The 20179-nt window shown below is 31.4% G+C and overlaps 1 protein-coding gene across 3 annotated transcripts in view; it reads left to right on the forward strand.

Moving 5' to 3' along the window:
- Window positions 1-20179, forward strand: part of ADK (adenosine kinase) — a 413194-nt gene that overhangs the window by 47145 nt on the left and 345870 nt on the right. For all 3 annotated transcript variants that reach the window (XM_006173420.3, XM_032491568.1, XM_006173421.3), the window contains one exon: window positions 3369-3422. In XM_006173420.3, coding sequence (XP_006173482.1) covers window positions 3369-3422 — 54 coding nt within the window. The remainder of the gene's footprint in view (window positions 1-3368; window positions 3423-20179) is intronic.

Here is a 20179-nt window from a genome sequence, read left to right on the forward strand (position 1 = left end):
CTGGAGTGTATGTCTCTTCCCTCTGGTAAATTCAGGTAGAAAAAAGGCTGGAATACCTTTTGCTGTCTCTGGCATTTTAAGAGACTATGTTCATGTTTGAATCTAAGAAATGGATATAAAACCAGAACATTTTAAAATCATGTCTTTAGGAAACAAAACCCAACTGAAAAATAGGCTCTGCTTTGGTATCATTCTGGAAAAGACATAGTAGAAAGTTGAAGTATATGTGGCTCTCTACTTTCACTAAGTTGAATTTTCTCTTTGAAGTTTATTAATTTAAAGTGTCAAATATTCAGATAATAAGTTAAATGTAATAGAAAGATTCAAAAGGCTGTGTATCTTTTGTTCTACCAACAGCATTTAGGTTGGCAGAACAGGACATACAAATGAAAATGAGAACTGCCTGTAATTATAGCCCCACATTTAAATAAACATTGACATTAAATGATTCAGTGAGAAATAGCCCCGTTTATTATTCCCTCTTTGTATGAACATTATACATTGTACCTAACGTTATTGTAATACCACATTATGAGCAGTTACCTTTATTCTGATTTGTCTTCTGAATTGTGAGGTCCTTAAGGGCAAGAAACGTTTTTTATTTCTCTATCACTAGCCAGCTAGAGAAAGAGGGAAAGTAGCATTGATTGAGTTCCTATTTTATATGTACCAAGCACTTTGCTAAGACACAGATGTCGAATCCACTGATTTCAAACTTTATAACTTCCATAAAAAAGTTTTGATAAAAAGTATTTCACTTGTTAATATTTGTGATTTTTATATTATAATGTTAAATAAAACTGATAAATCACAATTTTAGTGGACTAAATACCATAGTGGTTTGATACTTACCATTATTCATTTATAAAAAGACACAAATAAGCTTTTTTTTAACATTTAAAATTTTTATATTCCTTTCTCTGTTTAAATTTATGTATCTATTACACTTTTCCCCACCAGATTTTATCCTTGTGTGATGATTTTTTATGCATGAATTATGTTTTGCATGTAATATATTATGCATACATTATGAAGGCAATGTATTTTTATGCATTAAAACCTTTCATGCATGTTGATCACCCTTTCATATGTCTCTACAACTAATATATGTGTGAAGTCAAGTTTTTAAAAAAAAATCTCCTAGTCATTAAATTGTGATTAGTATATAGTTAGTAAAACAGCATAAATATGTTAAAATGTTGTTAAATGATTATTATACACAAGAAAATTAAGTTATTGGACTTGCATCTTTTAATGAGATGGGTGGAGCTGATCTTTAATTTTTTTCAATTAATTCAACCTTTGTGCATAAATAATACTCAGTGCTGCAATAAGACCATGTTCAACATCAATTTTATTGCCTCTTTCTTTTAGTGGTATAAGTGCTGAGAGATCTGTTCACATAATTAATTGATAACAGACAGAGTTTTGTTTCAGCAGTTGTCACTCAATTATTTGAACTCTTCTAGCATCAAATGATTTATCATCAAAAATTATTTTTATTTATCTGCCAGCTGATAATTTGATTAGGTCCTTGAGTTTTGTTGGAAGCAAATAATAGAAACCACTTGACTTGCCAGTTATTAGAGTCATTAGAGACTTGCAATTCTGGGAAGTATACCAAAAAAGCTTTATTAAGTCTTCTTAAATAACTAGTAATTATATCTGTTAGTGTTTTACTTAATAGGCATGCTTTTACTTCAGCATTTTAGGAGGTGCTGAGAGAAGTTAAATATTGTTTATTTCGATATACCTATGTCAAAAATGTGTTCTTTTGATAAAATATTTTTATCAAGTCCTTTAAACATGTTTTAGCGAAAGCCATTTGTTCAGTTTAAAGCCATTGTCTGCCTTGGAATCTTGTTGGCAAAACTGCTTTTCATTGTCAAACCAATCAGTTTTAATTTCTGATAGAAAAAGTCTGGCTTTATTTTTCAATTCAAATAAATAATTTCATTGTATTCCTGTGACAATCATCTTCTCCTTGGTAGATAAATGGAAGGCAGGGAGCCTTGTTTAAGTATGTTGCTTGGAAGAAATAAATTGACACTGTCTTTCTTGTTCATTTTTAGAAACTCGCTTAGCTTTGCTTCAGCAGGTTCTCCCTGAAAAGCAACATCTTCTTTAACGATGAACGTGGGATGGAAATGATAAACTTTTTAAGTGAAAATTGTGACCAGCTTCTGCCCCATTCCATAATATATCTGAAACTGGAATGTCATATCACAATTCCTCCTTTTTAATTTCTAGCGTCATTCTTTATAGTAACAATGTATAAAACAGGAAACCCTATAGTCAATTTGTCATACTTTAAGTAAGGAAGGGTTTTCAGACAAAATAATATGAATCATTCCTTGTTTAATACTTCAGAGGTTTTTATACCCAGGTAATGCAGTACAGTTCCATTCAGGATGAGTGAGAGGTTTGCCACTCTTTTTATAAAGTGAGTAAAGGCATTTGTAGAAGGGGAGTCAAGAAAAGAGAATTTATTAATATATTAAATTTTGGGGGGAGGGAGTAATTAGGTTTATTTATTTTAGTAAAGGTACTGGGGATTGAACTCAGAACCTTGTGCATGCCAAGCATGCACTGTACCACTGAGCTATACTCTCCCCCCAAGAAAAGAGAATTTAGATGACTTCTCCGCTTGGACCCTTGGACCTCTCTGATCCATTGTCCGACAGATTAGTTTTAGAAAAGGGATAAATGCAAGTGGAAGCTGAAGCCCTGTCTTTTGTTGTTTATCTATTTCTCTGTACTCCTCAGAAAGTCTGTTTTATCTTCAGCAGTATAAATATATGTTATTGGAAGATCTTTGTTCTGATAGTTATGGTAGCTTCTATTTTATAGCCAGGGAAAGTTAGACTTAAAGAGGTGAAATAATTGCCTATGATCATTAAGCTAGTCAATGATTTAGTCGAGAACTCCAGAATATATTTTTCCTCCTGTAGTCACACTACCTAGTAAGTTTACTATGTATTTAACAAATGAATAACTGCATATTGTTTTGTGAATTCTTAAATTATTAACATTGTAGTAGTTTCTTCAGTTTTGAACTGCTGGATGATTAGAACATTACAGATGATTTCACTACAGAAGAATATTGAAGATACCTAATGTTTTCAAAGCATGGTCAAGTTGATCCAGCTTCAGCTCTTGAGATGGTGTCTATAGAAGTGACTAATAGAGCATCAGAGAAGTTGAGCATTTTTTAATATTTTATCAATTAAGACAGACCTGTTAACCATGTAATAATGCTTATTTGATAGGGGTAAACTGACTGTATATTGATACCACAATCAGATGTCTATGAGGCAAACATACTTACATGTTTATATGACCAGCATATTTCTGTTTCTGTGTTATAGGTATTCTCTTAAACCAAATGACCAAATCTTGGCTGAAGACAAACACAAGGAACTGTGAGTGCATTGAACCCTAGATTGTACATAATTTACTCTGTCTATGGCGTTGATATGTATAATTTAAAAAATTTCAAAAAGTATAAAATGTAAAGATGTAATAAATACTATGATCTTAATCCTAATAGGATTAGGATAATTTATACTACATAAGGTTAACATGGGAAATAATTGTTCCTGTGTGCACATTAAAATGTGTAGTATTGTATTCCATCATGTAGACTAAGGGTATTTTGGGAAATTTGTCATTTCATTTTCTTTCCCTAGATAAAGTGTTAAATTGTCATTGTTAATTTTGGTTCTTGCTCAGTGGACTTTCACCTTATGCTTAAGATGGAGAAATATAATTTTCTTTCTTTTGTTGCCTTATGAAAAAGTAAATGCCTAACTATGTTTAGCACAAGGTAAAACACTTTAAATATAAAGTTTTAAATGTGAGTGAAATTTTGTTTCTTTTTAAAAATTTAATGTTCTTAGGGTTCTATTATTCAGATAAAAGTAACTGTACACAGGATTCTGGGACATCTCTGTTGCTAATTTTCTGCCCTATGGTAGTATCTAAAAATATTACTACCTCACAGGAACTATGAGGTTTTTGGTTAAAAATTATAGATTTGGGACTTGCAAAAATTCATCTTCTTGCTTTGCAAGTATCATAAGATTGTCCAAAGAGGGAAGCCCCCCACAAAATATATATGCTTTTATTTTCTAATAGTCTAGGTTTTTTCTATCACAGAGCAATAAGAAAGTTCTGATAACCTTAATTATTATGCAAATACCTAATGTCAGATAATATTCTAGAATTAAGAATTAGGAATTTGAGGCTGACTATACCTTCACATTGGACCACCCTTGTTCTTGATAATAATTAAGGTTCTATCCTGTTTATAAATACATTGGTGAATTTTACAAACTTCCTTGGAAGTTTCCCTAATGTTTGACATTCCCTTATGTTAACAATATTTTAACTTCTGATTCAATGCTCTCATGGTTTAGTTTAATATAATCCTCAGTTGTGTATGGAGAATAACTTTTTTTTTGTAGATATAGTGCTTCAAGACTGTTATTTTATTTTTAAGATTAAGTAATGATTTTTCCAAGTACTTTTTAAGCTGCTTTTTAAAAACTCTGTCCTGAATATTTTCCAAATTATATTTTCTTTCTTCTCTCTTATTGAAGAGATTGTAATAAGTGTTAATCATAAAATGGTAGGCTTGATGTGCAGAGGAAGGATTTCTTTAAGAGTTCTTACAGTTCTTACATCCCATTGTTATGCTGGCCTTTCATCAGTATTTTTATATTTGTTCTGTCTTCATTGGATTATACTCTCCGTAATGGGTTCTCAAATATATTGTCCAGATAATTTATACAGTTTCTTCTTTATTGCCAAGTATGGTCAGTGAGGGTAGGTGATTGTCACTGGACCATTGGTTGATTGCTTATTACTTATAAGCCTGGTAACAACTTTTTTTGGTTTGGGAATTAGGTAATTAGTCAACCTAGAGTTTCCTTTGGGCCTTCTAAACTGTGACCAATATTAAAAATACTGAAAAACTGCAATAATATGAATATTTTCATTTTATTTAATATGTAACTCATATTAATGTGTTAATTCATTTACAGTTTCTTTAGCTGTCTGTGATATAGTTCACCCTTCATGGGTAGACTGATTTTTTTTCTTACATTTTATTATGAAAAATTTTAAATAGGATCCATATATTCATAATCCATAATCCATATATTCATAACCTAGATTTTATCATTAACATTTTACTATACTTTATCACCTGTCTGTTCATTCTTTTGTCTGTCCATCACTTCATTTGGTTTTTGAATGCATTTAAAAGTAAACTGCAGACATCAGTGTTTCCCCATAAATATTTCAACATGCATACCACCAACTAGAGTTCAGTATTTTAAGAGTTTTTTATCTTTACATATAAAGTTTTCATACAGTGAAATGCACATATCTTAAGTGCATATTTGCTGAGTCTTGATGAATGCATAAATGTTTGTAACTCAGTCCTCTGTCAAGATATAGAACATTACTGTCACTCTAGGAAATTCCTTTATGCCTTTTTGTAGTCACTCTGCTCCTGCCCTCCCAGAGGTAACCATTATTACAGGATTTTTTTCTACTATAGGTTAAAATTTTCCTGTTCTGGAATTTCTTATTAATGGAATCATATGTATGTTCTGTTTTATATAATACTTCTTTCACTCAGTATAATATTTTTTATATTCGTTCATGTTACTGCACATATCAGATAATTTCTTATTACTGTGGATTAACATTAATTGTTTATCTGTTCTCTTATTGGTGGTGGGCATCTAGGCTGTTTCCTTTAGTTTTTGGCTACTATGAATAAAGTTGCTATTAATATTTTTGTACAAGTCTTTTTGTGAACATGTTTTTATTTCTCATGGATAATTACTCAGGAGTTGATTTGGCTGAGTCAAAAGGGGAACAGTATATTCAGTTCTATAAGGAGCTACTAGATTTGCTTCTAGTAGTGTCATTTTACATTCCTACCAGCAATATATGAGAATTCTAGTTGCTCTACATCCTCACCATCTTTTGGCATTTGTTGGTTTTTCTAATTTTTGCTGTTCTGGTAGATGAGTAGTGGTATCTCATTGTGGTTTAATTTTATATTTCCATGATGACTAATGATATTGAGCACTTTGTCATTTGTTCATTGGCCATGTATATTTTCTTTGAAGAGTGTTTAGATCTTTTGCTGATGAAAGAAATTGGGTTGTTTTGTCTTTTTATTGATGAGTTGTGAAATTCCTTATATATTCTGGATACCAGTCTATCAGATGTATGTTAAAAAAATTTTTTTTTCCTCCAGTCCCAGTCTTACCTTTTTTCTTACTGGTATCTTTTGATAAGCAAGTTTTAATTTTTTATAGAGTCTCATTTATCAAATTTTGCCTGTATGTTTATTGCTTTCTGTGATTGTCTAGAAAACCCTTACCTATCCTCAGTTTATGACAGTACTCTTATTTTTTTTTTTTCTTTAAAAACTGTGTGAATGGTTTGAGCTTTTTTGTTTAGGTCTGTGATCTATTATGCATTAGTATTTGTATTTGGTGTGAGGTAGACGCTGAGGTTCAGTTTTTCTTTACCTATATGGATATCTAGTTATTTTAGGTCCATTTACTGAATAGACTTCACTTGTTGATTGAACTGTTTTGGTGCCTTTGTTGAAAATCAGATAACTGTAGAAATACGGGTTTATTCTGTTCCATTGATTTACTTGTCACTCTTTATGCCAGTAATACAGTATAGTAAGTATTGAAGTCAGTTACTATAAATCCTCCAACTTTGTTCTTCATTTACGAGATGGCTTTGGATGTACTAGATCCTTTATATTGGCCTATATTTTAGAATCAGTTTATCAATTTCCTCAGGAAAAATCTTTTGGGATTATCATGGAGATGTTGAATCTATCTGGGAGAGAACTGACACCTTAACAATACTTAGTCCTTCTTTAATTTTTCTCAGCAGTGCTTTGTATTTTTTAGTGAGAAAGTTTTGCATGTTGTTTGGCTAAATGAATTTTAATACCAGCCTTGCTTTATGACTATGAATTTAGAAACTAAAATTTGAGGGTTTCAAATTATATTTTCACATAAAGTGTATTAAGTTTGAATAGATGATCTTTTCTTCTCACAGTGCCTAATAGCTCTTCTGGATATACCATAACAGACCTTTGGTGGGGCGATCCTATCTTGTTAACAGTATCAGGTGTAAAACATTCTGGCTGAGTGTAAATTTCCAGAATTTTCTTTCTTTTTTTTTTTAGGCCACTTGGAACATCCTCTGAATTTGATTGTTGCATACTTTTTAAATTACTCTTCTTACAGATTTCTATTCCTTTTGAATATATTACATAGTAATTCTTTTATAAGTTAACTAACATTCATCACTAAAAGTGTATTGCAGTTATTATTTTTATGCCACATAGACATATTCAACTGTGTAGGAAAATGAATGATGTCCTTAATCTTTGCTAACTGTGGTTAAAATGAATGTCATAGGCCATGCCAGAGACTGGAAAAGAAAGGTAGATACTTAGCTCAAATCTGTCATGATTATTAGAGAAACTCTTTAAGGTATGTAGTATGATGGTAGGTTAATAGCTCAAATTTTTAATCTAATGGAAGTGCTCTGGAAAAAAGTTGTATGGCATTATGACAGGAAAAGTAAATTTTATTGATTGGAGTAGATTTTCAGGTGAGACTTTTTCTTTTGTCATTACTTACATTAACAATTTACATCTTTTCTAGGTTACCTTTTGTTTTGCTTACTTTATTTCAATTAAAAAATATGTTGGAAAGGAGTCCAGAATCTTACTAGGAGCTGTATGACTTACATCTTAATACTTAATGTGTACTCATTTTATAGAAAACATAAATTTCGTCAACCATTTTAAAATCAAGTGCCCTACCACTGGATTAATCTTAAATGACCCATTCTCTTTTTCCAGTGCAATTAAGTAAATTAACTCTGAGGACTATTATGCAATTATTAAAATGTTTTTAGGAAGATATTTAATATTGTGACATTTAGGTAGTTGAAAAGCTTCCTTGTACATATTCTAGAAGAGAATTGTAGTAGAATAGTAGTTTTGTGGATGATGGGGTTATAGGTGAAATTTTTTTCCTTCTTTGTACTTTTGTGTGTATTTAAAGTCTTTAATGGATTGTGTTATTCTATAACCAGAAAAAAGAATGCAATGAAAGAAATTCTAAATTCCCTAAATTTAAATTGGTAATTTAGTATGCTTATCTATTACAAGATGAACTTTTTCAACTTTATAATCATAATTGGTAAACTAAGTTAGCAAACATAATGATCTAAAGGTTGAGAGGACACAATTTAATTTTTTTTTCTGGTATAACATGAATTCTTTCTTTTTTTTAAACTTTTTTTTATTGAGTTATAGTCATTTTACATTGTGTGTCAAATTCCAAGTGTAGAGCACAATTTTTCGGTTATACATGAACATACGTTTATTCATTGTCACAGTTTTTTTTTTTTTTTTGCTGTGAGCTACGAATTCTTTCGTAATAACTAGTGCTTATGTAATAAGGATCTTATAATTGTGAGTATATGCTTGATTGATTTGGCATTGATTATCTTAATTCTTTTGGCTGCTGACTCTCTGCCTTGTAGTTTTTAACCTATACACTAAAGAACACTCTCAATTGAATGTTCCACCATCAAAGCAGGATATTAATTAAAACAAATTCACCAGCCCTTCATGAAAGCTGCTCATAAATAATCTCATTTGTGTCTTTACACTTTAAATAGACAAGATCTCTTTGTGCTCAAGATGAAGCTTTTAAAAATATCATATGAGGTGTAGATATAAACAACAGTAATTATCCAATTAATAATACCATGCTTTAATCTCATAAAACATTATTATTACTTCTTAATTCTAATCTGCTGAAGATAATCTTGATTCATCATGATACTGTAAAAATGCGTTGGCATCATCACATTAGCCGGGTTTTTTAAAATGTACCTCAAGAAACGTAAAAGCATAATATAAAGTAGAAAGTTTTGAATGAAGTTATTGATGTTGTATCTTTCCTACTCCATTGAAAGCTACCAAAAAAAAAAAAGATTGTCTTTTATATAACAGAGACTTAGCAAATACTTGAATAATTGAATGACCTTGCATTCCCACAAATGATACTTAATGCATAGAAAAATATAACTTAAAAGTTTTATGATTTTTGTTCATAGTAATTAATTTATATTCTTCTCCTGACTGCTACACACTCAAGGAAAGATATCTCATTTGTTCTTGTATCTTTAGTACTTCATGCCTGCTATGGCGTTCAAAAAATGACATAATTTTGGTACAAGTCCTCCATATATAACTCAGAAAACACATATCTAAGCTGTATATAAAGATTTAGGTTTTACTCCCAATCCTGCTAAGATACTTAGGGATTAACATATTTTGAATTTTTGTCATTTTTCTGAATGGTGGTATAAAACACACTTAAAAAAAAAAGCAAAAAAAAAAAAAGGTACCTCAATTCTTTGTATATGTATTGGAGAGTACAGTCTTTTTTATTTATTTTATTATATTTATTTATTTTTTGGTTTGTTCTTTTGGGGGGGAGGGAATTAGGATTTATTTATTTATTTATTTATTTATTTTTAATGGAGATATTGGGGATTGAACTCAGGACCTTGTGCATGCTAAGCACACCCTCTACACACTCTACCATTGAACTGTACCCTCCCCCAGGAGAGTACAATCTTAACTTTAATTATTTTGATGTTACTTTATGTGGTAAATATTAACTTTTTTTGTTTTTTGTTTTTTTTTAATTTTATTGAAATGTAGTTGATTTACAGTGTTGTTTCATGTGTACAGCAAAGCGATTCAGTTATATGTATACATACATATATATATTTTTCAGATTCTTTTCCATATATTACAAGAAATTGAATATAGTTCCCTGTGCTACAGTATTAGCTATACTTATATTTAAAATATTCTTCGTTGCCTAATTGTGATTCAGATTCCATATACACTTAATCACTAAGGTTTCACGGATATTCTTGTTATTTCCCTATCTGGGGAAGACTGACATGCAAGAAAACAGGGAAGATTGATCAGCAATGAAAATGACACTTGCTTTTTTAAGCATAATCGTTTTTCTCAAGTTCCTGTTTTCTGAACTCTGGTCATGGATTAGTTGAGAATGTACTGAAGATTCTGGGGGGTGATTTTAACTAGGGAAGGTGAATAAATTAAAATTGTATCTGATTAACCCAAAACTTCGGAATTGATACTTTACTCTCTATGTGGTCCAGTAATGAACTGGTTTTATTAGTCTATAGATTTTTCTCAATCAGAGTTTTTGTTTTTTTAAGTGGAATAATTTAAAATAAATTAGAAAAATATCACTATTTCATTGAATAATTTTTTTTCAGCTGCTTACCAGTCATTATGCCAGGCACTATTGAAAGGAAGGATACTGACTTTATAAATGAGTCTTACTCTTCTGTTTAATATTATTTCATATTTCAAAACAGTTTCATAACTGGAGATTTTGTAATAGGGTTTCTTATTGTTAGACATATCTGCAAGCTATAGAAGATAGAACCCTTTTGTTTTCATTTATGAATATCTAAATTTTGTGTCACACTGAATAGAACACTAAGATTAGATCATAAAGATTCAGATAAGGAAAAAAAGCTGGGTGGAGTAAGAGACAAATTCCAAAGGCAAATATAAGTACATTTAAAAGTATCCATGCCACTTAACATAGATAGAAGTAACTTCATAGATGAGAATTTTTTTCAGTTTGCTGTGCTATAGAAAGCATGGGGAAAGCTATTTTTAAAAAAAGAGATTCTCTTTTATTTACTTGGCTTTTCAAGATAGCTGCCAAGATAAAGGCTGAAATTTTACAAGTAGTGTTTGCTGTTCTAAAGCATATTTTCCCTTTTATTATTGAATGAATTCTCCTTAATGACTGTTTCTTATGTCAAAAATTGAATTATTTTGTCAATTATGCCTTGAAGTTAAAAGTTTTATCTTGTAATAATTATACTGAAGTTTTTATCTGTTTAGTATTATGATGAAATAGGAGAATATGAATTATGTAAGAGGTATGAAGCAAGAGTATTGGAAAGGACACTGTTAAACCTTAATCTTTGGTTTGGTGTAAAATATTATAATCTCTTAAAGAATAATTCCCAATTTTTAAACCAGCAGGGGAGATTTTTAAGTATTTAAGTGGCATGTTTAAAAACATGTTCAGAGCCCTTAGAGACAATGAGTAACATCTGATATGCTTTTAAATTCATTACTGTTGTTGTGGTTTAGTAATTCTTTGAAAATGATCAATACTGTTTTGTAAGAGTAATATAAGAACTGATTGCCTGTAAAGCTGATATTTTTTGTTCATGGCAAATGTATTTGCTTAATGCCTTAGAGAAAAAAAACCCTGGCAAGTGAAAAGTCAAAACTGAAATAAAGACTATCTAGGACCATCAATAAGGTTAATGGATACTATTTTTTCAGTATTCACAAATAAGCTGCAGTATTTTAAATATCATGAACATTTTTATTGTCCCTTTCTCAGGTCCCACTTTCTTTTACATATTTTAAATTATAGAAGTTAGATTCTAGAAATGAACCCTGGAACTAATTATCCATGATTTATAATGAATTGAATGAGATCCACATAACAAACTGACTTGCTGTGAGTTACACTGATATTTAATGACAGTGCTGAACCAGAATCCAAGTCTCCTGCTTCCCATTTAAGTGCTTTTTCTATCACACCAAGCAGCTCCCTAAGTATACAATAATTTTTTTTTAAATAAAAGGGCTTGATACCCATTGCAAGATTCAGTAACTGATTATAATGAAATCATTAGCTATCCAGACTCAATAGCTGGTTAATTTCACAGTATTATGGTTTTAGAAACTACCTCAGACTCTTCGCATGAGTTGAGGAGAGTCAATCAAATAAATACTGTGTATACCTAAATTTCAAATGCAAGGCACTTCTCATTCTTCCAAGGAGAGGTTATAATACAAATTCAGCCAACTTGATTCTAAAAGCTTTTTGAGATGCTTCTGAAATAAGTCAAATTTATACTTATTATTTAGTTTAGTTAATGTCATACCTTTTACAACCACATATTATGTGAAATAAATTAAATATTTTTTTATTTTATACTTCTCATTTGTTTGAACATTGAGAATTTTCCTCATCTTTGTTCACTAGGATTCCTTTCTCCAGGACAACAGTCTTCTTTGATTTTTTAAATTGTTTTAATCCATGTCTAATCCTTTCTTTAGACATTTTATCCTAAACTACAAATGCCTCTTACATAGGGAACATTTTTTAATTGATTTTTTTATGGATAATCATGATCTTTATAAAGTAACTGTTTACTATGTTGCTTTTTAAATTGATCTTTAAAAAACTCTGTATAATAACATTCACCATTTGTGCTCAGGAAGCTGTGCCTCCAGGAATAAATACTAAATGTGTGTTCAAATTCTATGCTCCTTTTTTAAAACTAATACCATCAGATGACTTCTGTAAGAATCCCAAGCTAGGATTGATTGAATTCTTTTCAGTCAAGCACAGATGGTTCTCAACTAATCTGTGACCAGATTTCACCCTTTTGGGTGAACTGTGCTCTCACTTTAAAATTCTAGAATTTCATAGTTTCTTCTTACCTGTTGTTATATCTGGATTGTGAAACTTCTGAAAGATTTGTGTAAATGTTTATTGTTTAAGAGAAAATTATTAACCCTGTCATAAATGAGAAGAACTCATTACAACAGATAATTTTAGTATTAAGCTTGGTCTTATATTCATGCATGAATGATAGATGAATGAAAATTGTATGTTATTAGTGGTAAAATCTTTCAAGCCTTAAAGGATTTATCCTAAATTGCCACCTGCTGCTTTTGAAGACATTTATGGTGCCCTGGACTTAGCATTAGAAGAAACTTAGTTTATGTATGAGTTTTGCCATAGACTGTAACCTTGGTGTATCAGTTAAGATTCAATTCCAGTATGAGTATTAAGAAATAAGAACCTTATTCATTGTCGGGAAAACTAGGGAAGTAAAGGTCCAAAAGGATTAGAGAAATGTCACTAACCAGTCCTTGTGTAGGTTAATGAATTGGAGCTTTCAAGAAGCAGCTAAGCATGTCTAGCTGCTGAAATGAACTGGGAAGGGAGCTGGTGGGTTGTTGGCTCTTGCAGTTTTCAATAGAGCATTTGGTGATGGGCTTGGACTTGGTTTGAAAGATGAGCTGGAGGTGGAGTGGGGATAAAGTAGGACAAATTGGAACTCCGCCCTGTACCTTTCTGTCTGTTTTTCACTGCTGCTTACCAGTAACTACCCTTTATAGTGAAATGGCTGCTGCTTCATGTGCATCTCACAAATTGTATACAGATTTCTCTTGTTGCTAATACTAACCTGAAATCACATAGGGAAGGAAATTCTGGGAAATGTAGTTTTAGTTGACACAGTATAAAACTACTACACTTGGATTAATCACTTAATCTCCTGCATTTAACATCCTTACTGTAAAATAGTGATAATTTCACTTTATCTTGTTAGATTTAATGAGGATTAGATGAAATTATATATATGGAAAAGTTTTGAACTACAAAGAACCGTAAAGGTCAATTGTGATGTAGGTTTTTGTGAGTATGATGATGCTCATGAAAACCCTCTTGCTCTTAGAGGAGCTGTCTGTCATATATCATTGTGGGGTTAGATTAATGCTTTGCTATTTTATTACTATCCATTAAGTAAATGATTTCTTTAACTAGGTGCTTCTTTTTTGGTCTATTTCCATAATCCCTTTGAATGTAGTTTTTTGAGTTTCTGGCATAAAATTGTTCAGAAGAAAATGATAATGGCCTTTTTTGCTTTCTACCTCTATTTTCAGGGGGAAGGGTAAGCTGTTTCCTGAAGCTTTAACTAGGGCTTTTCAGTCCAAGTGTACTGCATTGATCTTTTGCTATAAATAATTTACTTGACAGTATTGTACTATGTAATATCTATGACGTGAATATTTTTTAGGGTCAACGTGGGATAGAGAGAGTAGAAACTGCTAATATGTTGAATTCTTTTTTCATCTTGGTCTACAACAGACAAGAATATTTTGAAAGTGAAGCTATGACAAATATCTATCTGAAAAATAATTTCAGGGGTGTGCCAACATGGTCTATATTCCCGTAAATATTGAGTCAGATTTTTTGGGAACTATATAAATTTAGGAGTTTGGGGGAACTTTTATGGCTTAATATTAGCAGCTATTCTAATTCTTGAAAACATTTTCTCTACTAACTAATTAATGGTTTCTTTTTGGAAGTGTTGAAATAACACTTATGTGTTAAAGAGGATTTAAAAAATTTTAATTACTTTTATGCTCTAATTTAATCCTCATAGTAAGCCTCTGAGGTAGATATAATTATTCCCATTTTACAGGGAACTGAGGCTTGGAGAGATTCCATAGCCTGTTTTATAGTAGAAAAGACTGCAATTTTATTTCAGATCTTTTGTATTGCTTTTTACTTTAGCTAAATTTAGTGACTTAGGAAAAAGAATATTAAAACAAATTTTTTAGAAGAATGATTTATTTAAAACAAACATTTACTTCACAGACTTATTTTGGGTTTTTTTTCTTTTGATTTTTTTTTTTTCAGTTGACGTATAATCAGTTTACAATGTCGTCAATTTCTGGTGTATAGCATAGTATTTCAGTCATACATATATATTCATTTATTATTTTTCATTGTAGGCTACTATGAGATATTAAATATAGTTCCCTGTGCTGTACAGTGTAAACTTGTTTATCTATTTTATATATGGTAGTTAGTTCTGCAAATCTCGAACTCCCAATTCATCCCTTCTCACCCACAAACTTTGTGATAGATGTTTTATTTCATTAGTTTTAATATGACTAGAAAAATGCCATAGTTTGTAGGTAATACTGTGGGTTTTTTGGTTGGCTGATGGCTCAGGTATAAAACCTTAGAGGATAATCTGAGCTTAATGTTGATGAATAGAAATCCAACATTTCCAACAGACTAGGTCTTTTCTTGAAGCTCTGTGTGTTATAAATTTATTTCTTGTGATGCTAGCTCCCTCTGTAGAACTTCATTAAGATTGCAACTTAATTTTTTCAAGCATTTAGCAAAGTGATTGAAACTTTGTCTATCTAGAACAGATTTAAACTTTCTCTTATAAAAAACACTTCCAAGTGTTTTCTCTTGTGAAAATGTTACCTTTATAAAAATGTCTCACATGAATATACTAAATTTTAGTAGCATATACGAAGAGAAACCATCTTCCTCAAATATTCTTACTACTTTAATGCTTAAAAATTTTTTTTTAATTTTTTATTAAATTTTTTTTTTAATGCAGGTACTGAGAATTGAACCCAGGACCTCATACATACTAAGCATGCACTCTACCACTGAGCTATACCTCTACCCAGTTTAAATGCTTTTTTGTTTCTGAAGGCCAGAGACACTTGTGATTTCTAGGTCTATAAGTATGTGCTGGGTAAGACCAGAGAATATAGAAGAAACCTGTTAGAAAATTTGAAAAAAGAATTTTTTTTGGAAGTTTAACTGATTTTCCATCTATCATATTTGAAATTATCTTTTTTAAAGAATTTTTTCAGTCTTGAATGAGAAAATGGTCATTAAGGGAATTTTCTTTTTTTTTTCAGTCTCGCAGAAAGACATCATTTATGCATGCTAGAATGATTCATTTCCTTTTAAATTGAATTCAACAAAAAATTCAACAAAGAAATGTAGAAAATATGCTTCATATACACAGTTTCCATAAATTTATGTTCTTGTAGGAAAGTCCTTTATTATCAAGTCCTATCACCAGTTTCCCTTTGTGGGAAAACTACTTTTTCTCCTTTCTCTCTTTTCTTTCCCAGATTTTATATTTAAGTATTAAATTGTGTAATTAGCTCTTCAAGGATGTTTTCCCTACTGAAATGAGGACAGGGAAATGTGACTGGCTTCCAAGATGGAATTTAGAAAAATGAGTAAACTGATGTCAACTTTAAAGCTAGGGACTAAAACATAATATCAAGATAGGAAAGAACTAAATTATATATGCTCTTTCAATTCAAAAAATAACTATACTCTCTTCTAAGTAGGATTGAGGGACGTTGTTAGGATGATGCATGAGTTGGCTTTTAAACAATTTTGAAGGATAATTATCTTTGAACCTTTTGTTAATTCTAAACATATTTATTATGTTAAAGTATAATATTGCTTACACAAACATGGAGATGCATTATGATGATACAAAGAACGTCAAGGATAATTTTTTTTTATATTTGTTGACTTTGAATTTGCTATCAGAATTGTTTGAAAGAATAGAACTGAACTATTTTAATATAACAATATCCTTCATTATCTTTTTTAAAAAGTGGTATATATTTGACATATAACATTGTATTAATTTCAGGTGTACAAGATAATGATTTGATATATGTTTATATTGTAAAATGGTCACCACAATAAGTCTAGTTAATATCCATCAGCACACATAATCACAGATCTTTAAAATCTACTCTCTCAGCAACTTTCACATATACAGTTGACCCCTGAACAACAGCAGGGGATTAGGGACATGCACCCTCCACATGGTGGAAAATCCACTTAAAATTTAGTCTGCACATATGATTCCTCTGTATTTGCAATTCTCTATCTGTAATTTCAATCAACCTTGAATTGTATAGTATTGTAATGCATAGTGGACCAATGCAGTTCAGACCCATGTTGTCCAAGGGACAACTGGACAATACAGTATTACTAACTATAATTACCATGCTATATATTATATCCCCAGGACTTATTTATTTTATAACTGTAAATTTGTACCTTCTGACCACCATCATTATCTTTAAAGCATATATTATGCCTTGAAATAGTACTGTTGTTTCTTTTATTAGTAAGCAGTTTGTATTGCTATATATGTACTTTGCTAGGAGTCCTAATAGTTTTTGTTTTTCCTCTAATTATTAATGGCTGCTTAAGTCCATGTCATTTCGAATTTGTTTTGTGTTGTGTATCACGTGTATAGGAGCACTTCCCAATGTTAGTACCTAAATTGTTTATTTAAATTTTTCTTTATATTAACTGGAAAAGATTAGCCTCATCTTATATCAGTGAAATCCTGAATTTTACACATTTATTTGCACATTTATTGATTTATTTGAATATATTACTATTAAGGTGAAAAATGTTTGCCACTTAAAATTGTCTCACATACAAGTTGACATCATTTGTTTCTTGATATGATGCACTGAGGAAAGAATATCACATGTGTAGTATTCCTACAAAAAGCTGGCCGGTACTCAAGAGTCACTTGTTACGAAAGATAAAGGACTGGGAAATTTGCAGAGAAACCAAAGAAATATAAAAACTAAATGTAATGCGTGATCCTGGATTATATCCTGGGAGGAAAGAAGGAAATATTATAAAGGACGTTGGGGCGGTTGGCAGAATTGAATATGGACTGTACATTAAATAATGGTATTGTAGCACTGTCAATATTCTGAATTAATAAATGTACTGTGGTTATGAAAAACAGTAGTCTTGTTTTTAGTAAATAACACAGTCAAGTATTTGGGAGTAAAGGATGTTGATGTCTGCAATGTACTCACATGGTTCAGTGATAACTATGAATAATAAATAGTTATATATATATTTATATAAATTAGGGAGAGAGAGGTCAAATTCTGGCATGATATTAATATTAAGTAAATGTAGGTGAAGAGTATGCAAGTGTTATTTGTATAGTTCTTTCAGTTTTTGTTATGTTTGAAATTATTTCAAAATAAGAGGTTAAAAAAATCTTGTCTCAAGTATGATCAGTGGTACACGTACTATACTTTGGAATGACTTGACCCTATGGGTCAGCAGTGGCTGTGGTAGGTGTTTTTAAATAGGCAGAACATTTTAAAAGAAAACCATGGAACTTCCTTTATCCTACTGGACTAACTCCTCCTCATCTCTTAAGGCTTAACACAGCTATGAATTCTTCAGGATATCATTCTCTATTGCATAGCCTACCTGTACTCTGGGATTAGTTTGGTGTAAACCATCAGATAGACCAGGATTAGTTTTGACCCTTACTAGTTGTGTGACTTTGGGTTAGTTACTTATTCCTTAAATGTTTCTTCATCTAAATTATGAGAATGATAAATATAGAATTATTGTGAGGATTAAGTAATAATAATGCATATAGACAATTCCAGGATGCCTAATATGTGAATAACTACTCTCCCTACTACTTTTATTTATTTATTCTTTGTTTATCTTCCTTCCAGACTAAATACTTTGATCATAGGGTTCACATTTTATTCATATTTCTACCCCCAGTGCCTGGCACATGGGAGATGGTTTTTAAATATTTGTGAATAACTGAAGACTATTTTAAAAGATAGTTTGCAGAATATCTATGTTTTTCAATTCACATATTTATATGTACATTTTACCAATATGTGGGTTTATTCCCAATAAATAGTTTTGGTTGTTCTTGGTTTTGCTACAAGGTTGTTGGCTAATAAGCAGACTTGTTTTTATAACTGTCTTTATGAATGTCATCAAATTTAATAACAGGCTCCTTTAAGAAAATCAAATAGGTGCCTAAGATACAATTAGATGCTTCTCATTATTCCCTAAATATTACCAATTTAAGTTTCTTAGAAGAGAACAAAATCTTTCTGTTTTTTCCTCCAACATTTGGATTGACTTTATTTGGAATGATTTCTGTGACTGCCCTCTTAAATCTGGATTCTGAGAGAATTTTTTATGCCCATTTTGGTTTTCTTTAATTAGAATTCTTTTCTTTCAAAGTATGTGGTAGATGAGAACATAAGCTTTTTCAGTACTGGTTCCCTTTAAAGACAGGAGATTGTGTATTTCCTACATTGTGATGCCTGTGATCGTGAGTAACAGACACTCAAAGCAAAATGACTTTATACTTGGAAAATTTTGTTATTTAACCCAATAAATTTGGAGGTAGAGGTTGCTTAATTCAGTGCTTCAGGAACATCATCAGGGAGCGCTGGGCCCTTTGTGCTTTTCTATTTACCATCCGAGTTGTAAAGGCTGGTTACTCCTCAAGGTTACAAATGGGTCTTACAGTTCCGGAGCTCAGATGTTAGTTGGTAATGTCTAAAGACTCTTAGGAAAATCTTCGTGTTATTTTTTTGAGAGTAAGAAGAGTTTTGCCAGAATTATCCCGGCAGACTTCTTAATTTATCATTGATTTCCATTGCATCATATACTCATTCCTAAACCACTGACTGGCAAAGAAAATAGAACTATCATGAATGGCTTACTCTAATCAAGAGTCATTCTGTGGGTCAAAGCACAAGGCTCCCTAAATAAGTGAACAGAATTTGGGGTTCACTGGAAAAAGGAACAGCTGTTGGTTTGGGAACTAAAAATACACTGCTCACAATGTTTAAATAAAATGGTTATGTCAGATTTCCCTGGGAACTCAGCAGCCAGGGCCAGACTTAGAGACTGCCTCAGTGCGAGATTTCCTAAAGCTATGTTGACTGAAATAAAATCACACAATGTGAGAGTTGTGGGTTAAGTTTTTATCTTGGGCAAAATGGGGGCCATAGCTCAGGAGACAACATTTCAGATAGCCCTGAGAAACTATTCCAAAGAGGCAGGGAGAAAACTCAGTATTGTATATGATTTCAGCGAAGGAGGTACGTACAGTCAAGCACACATTTAGGTAGAGGCTGCTGCTAGTCATGAGGAGCAGATGTCACTGTTAATGACTTTAGTGCTTTTCTAGATGCGAGGGGATGCAAGAATTTGGCTCATAAAATCTTCTCCTGAAAATATCTAACTTTCTGATGTCCTGTTCAGCCAGTTTTCCCAGAGCACAGAATGCCTCATTCCTGATCTCCATCCTGAACTCCTTTCAGGGTGTGTTGGAGGTCAGCGGCTGCAGTGGCTCAAGATTTAATCCAAGCAGAGTTAGATGACAAATGCCAACGTGATCCAATCCTTGTAGAGGCAGATGGCAAGTGCCCTTTTTTAGTTAGCAGCTATTTCAATCTTTCTTCCTTATTACTGTGCACATTGAAGAAATTTAAAATTTTTAAAAATTGAAAATTTAAACCCATTCCCTGATAGTAACCAAGATGTAAAAATATGAGGAATTGAGTGAATATTTT

The sequence above is a fragment of the Camelus ferus genome, chromosome 11 (assembly GCF_009834535.1).
Source record: "Camelus ferus isolate YT-003-E chromosome 11, BCGSAC_Cfer_1.0, whole genome shotgun sequence".
Lineage (NCBI taxonomy): Eukaryota > Metazoa > Chordata > Mammalia > Artiodactyla > Camelidae > Camelus > Camelus ferus.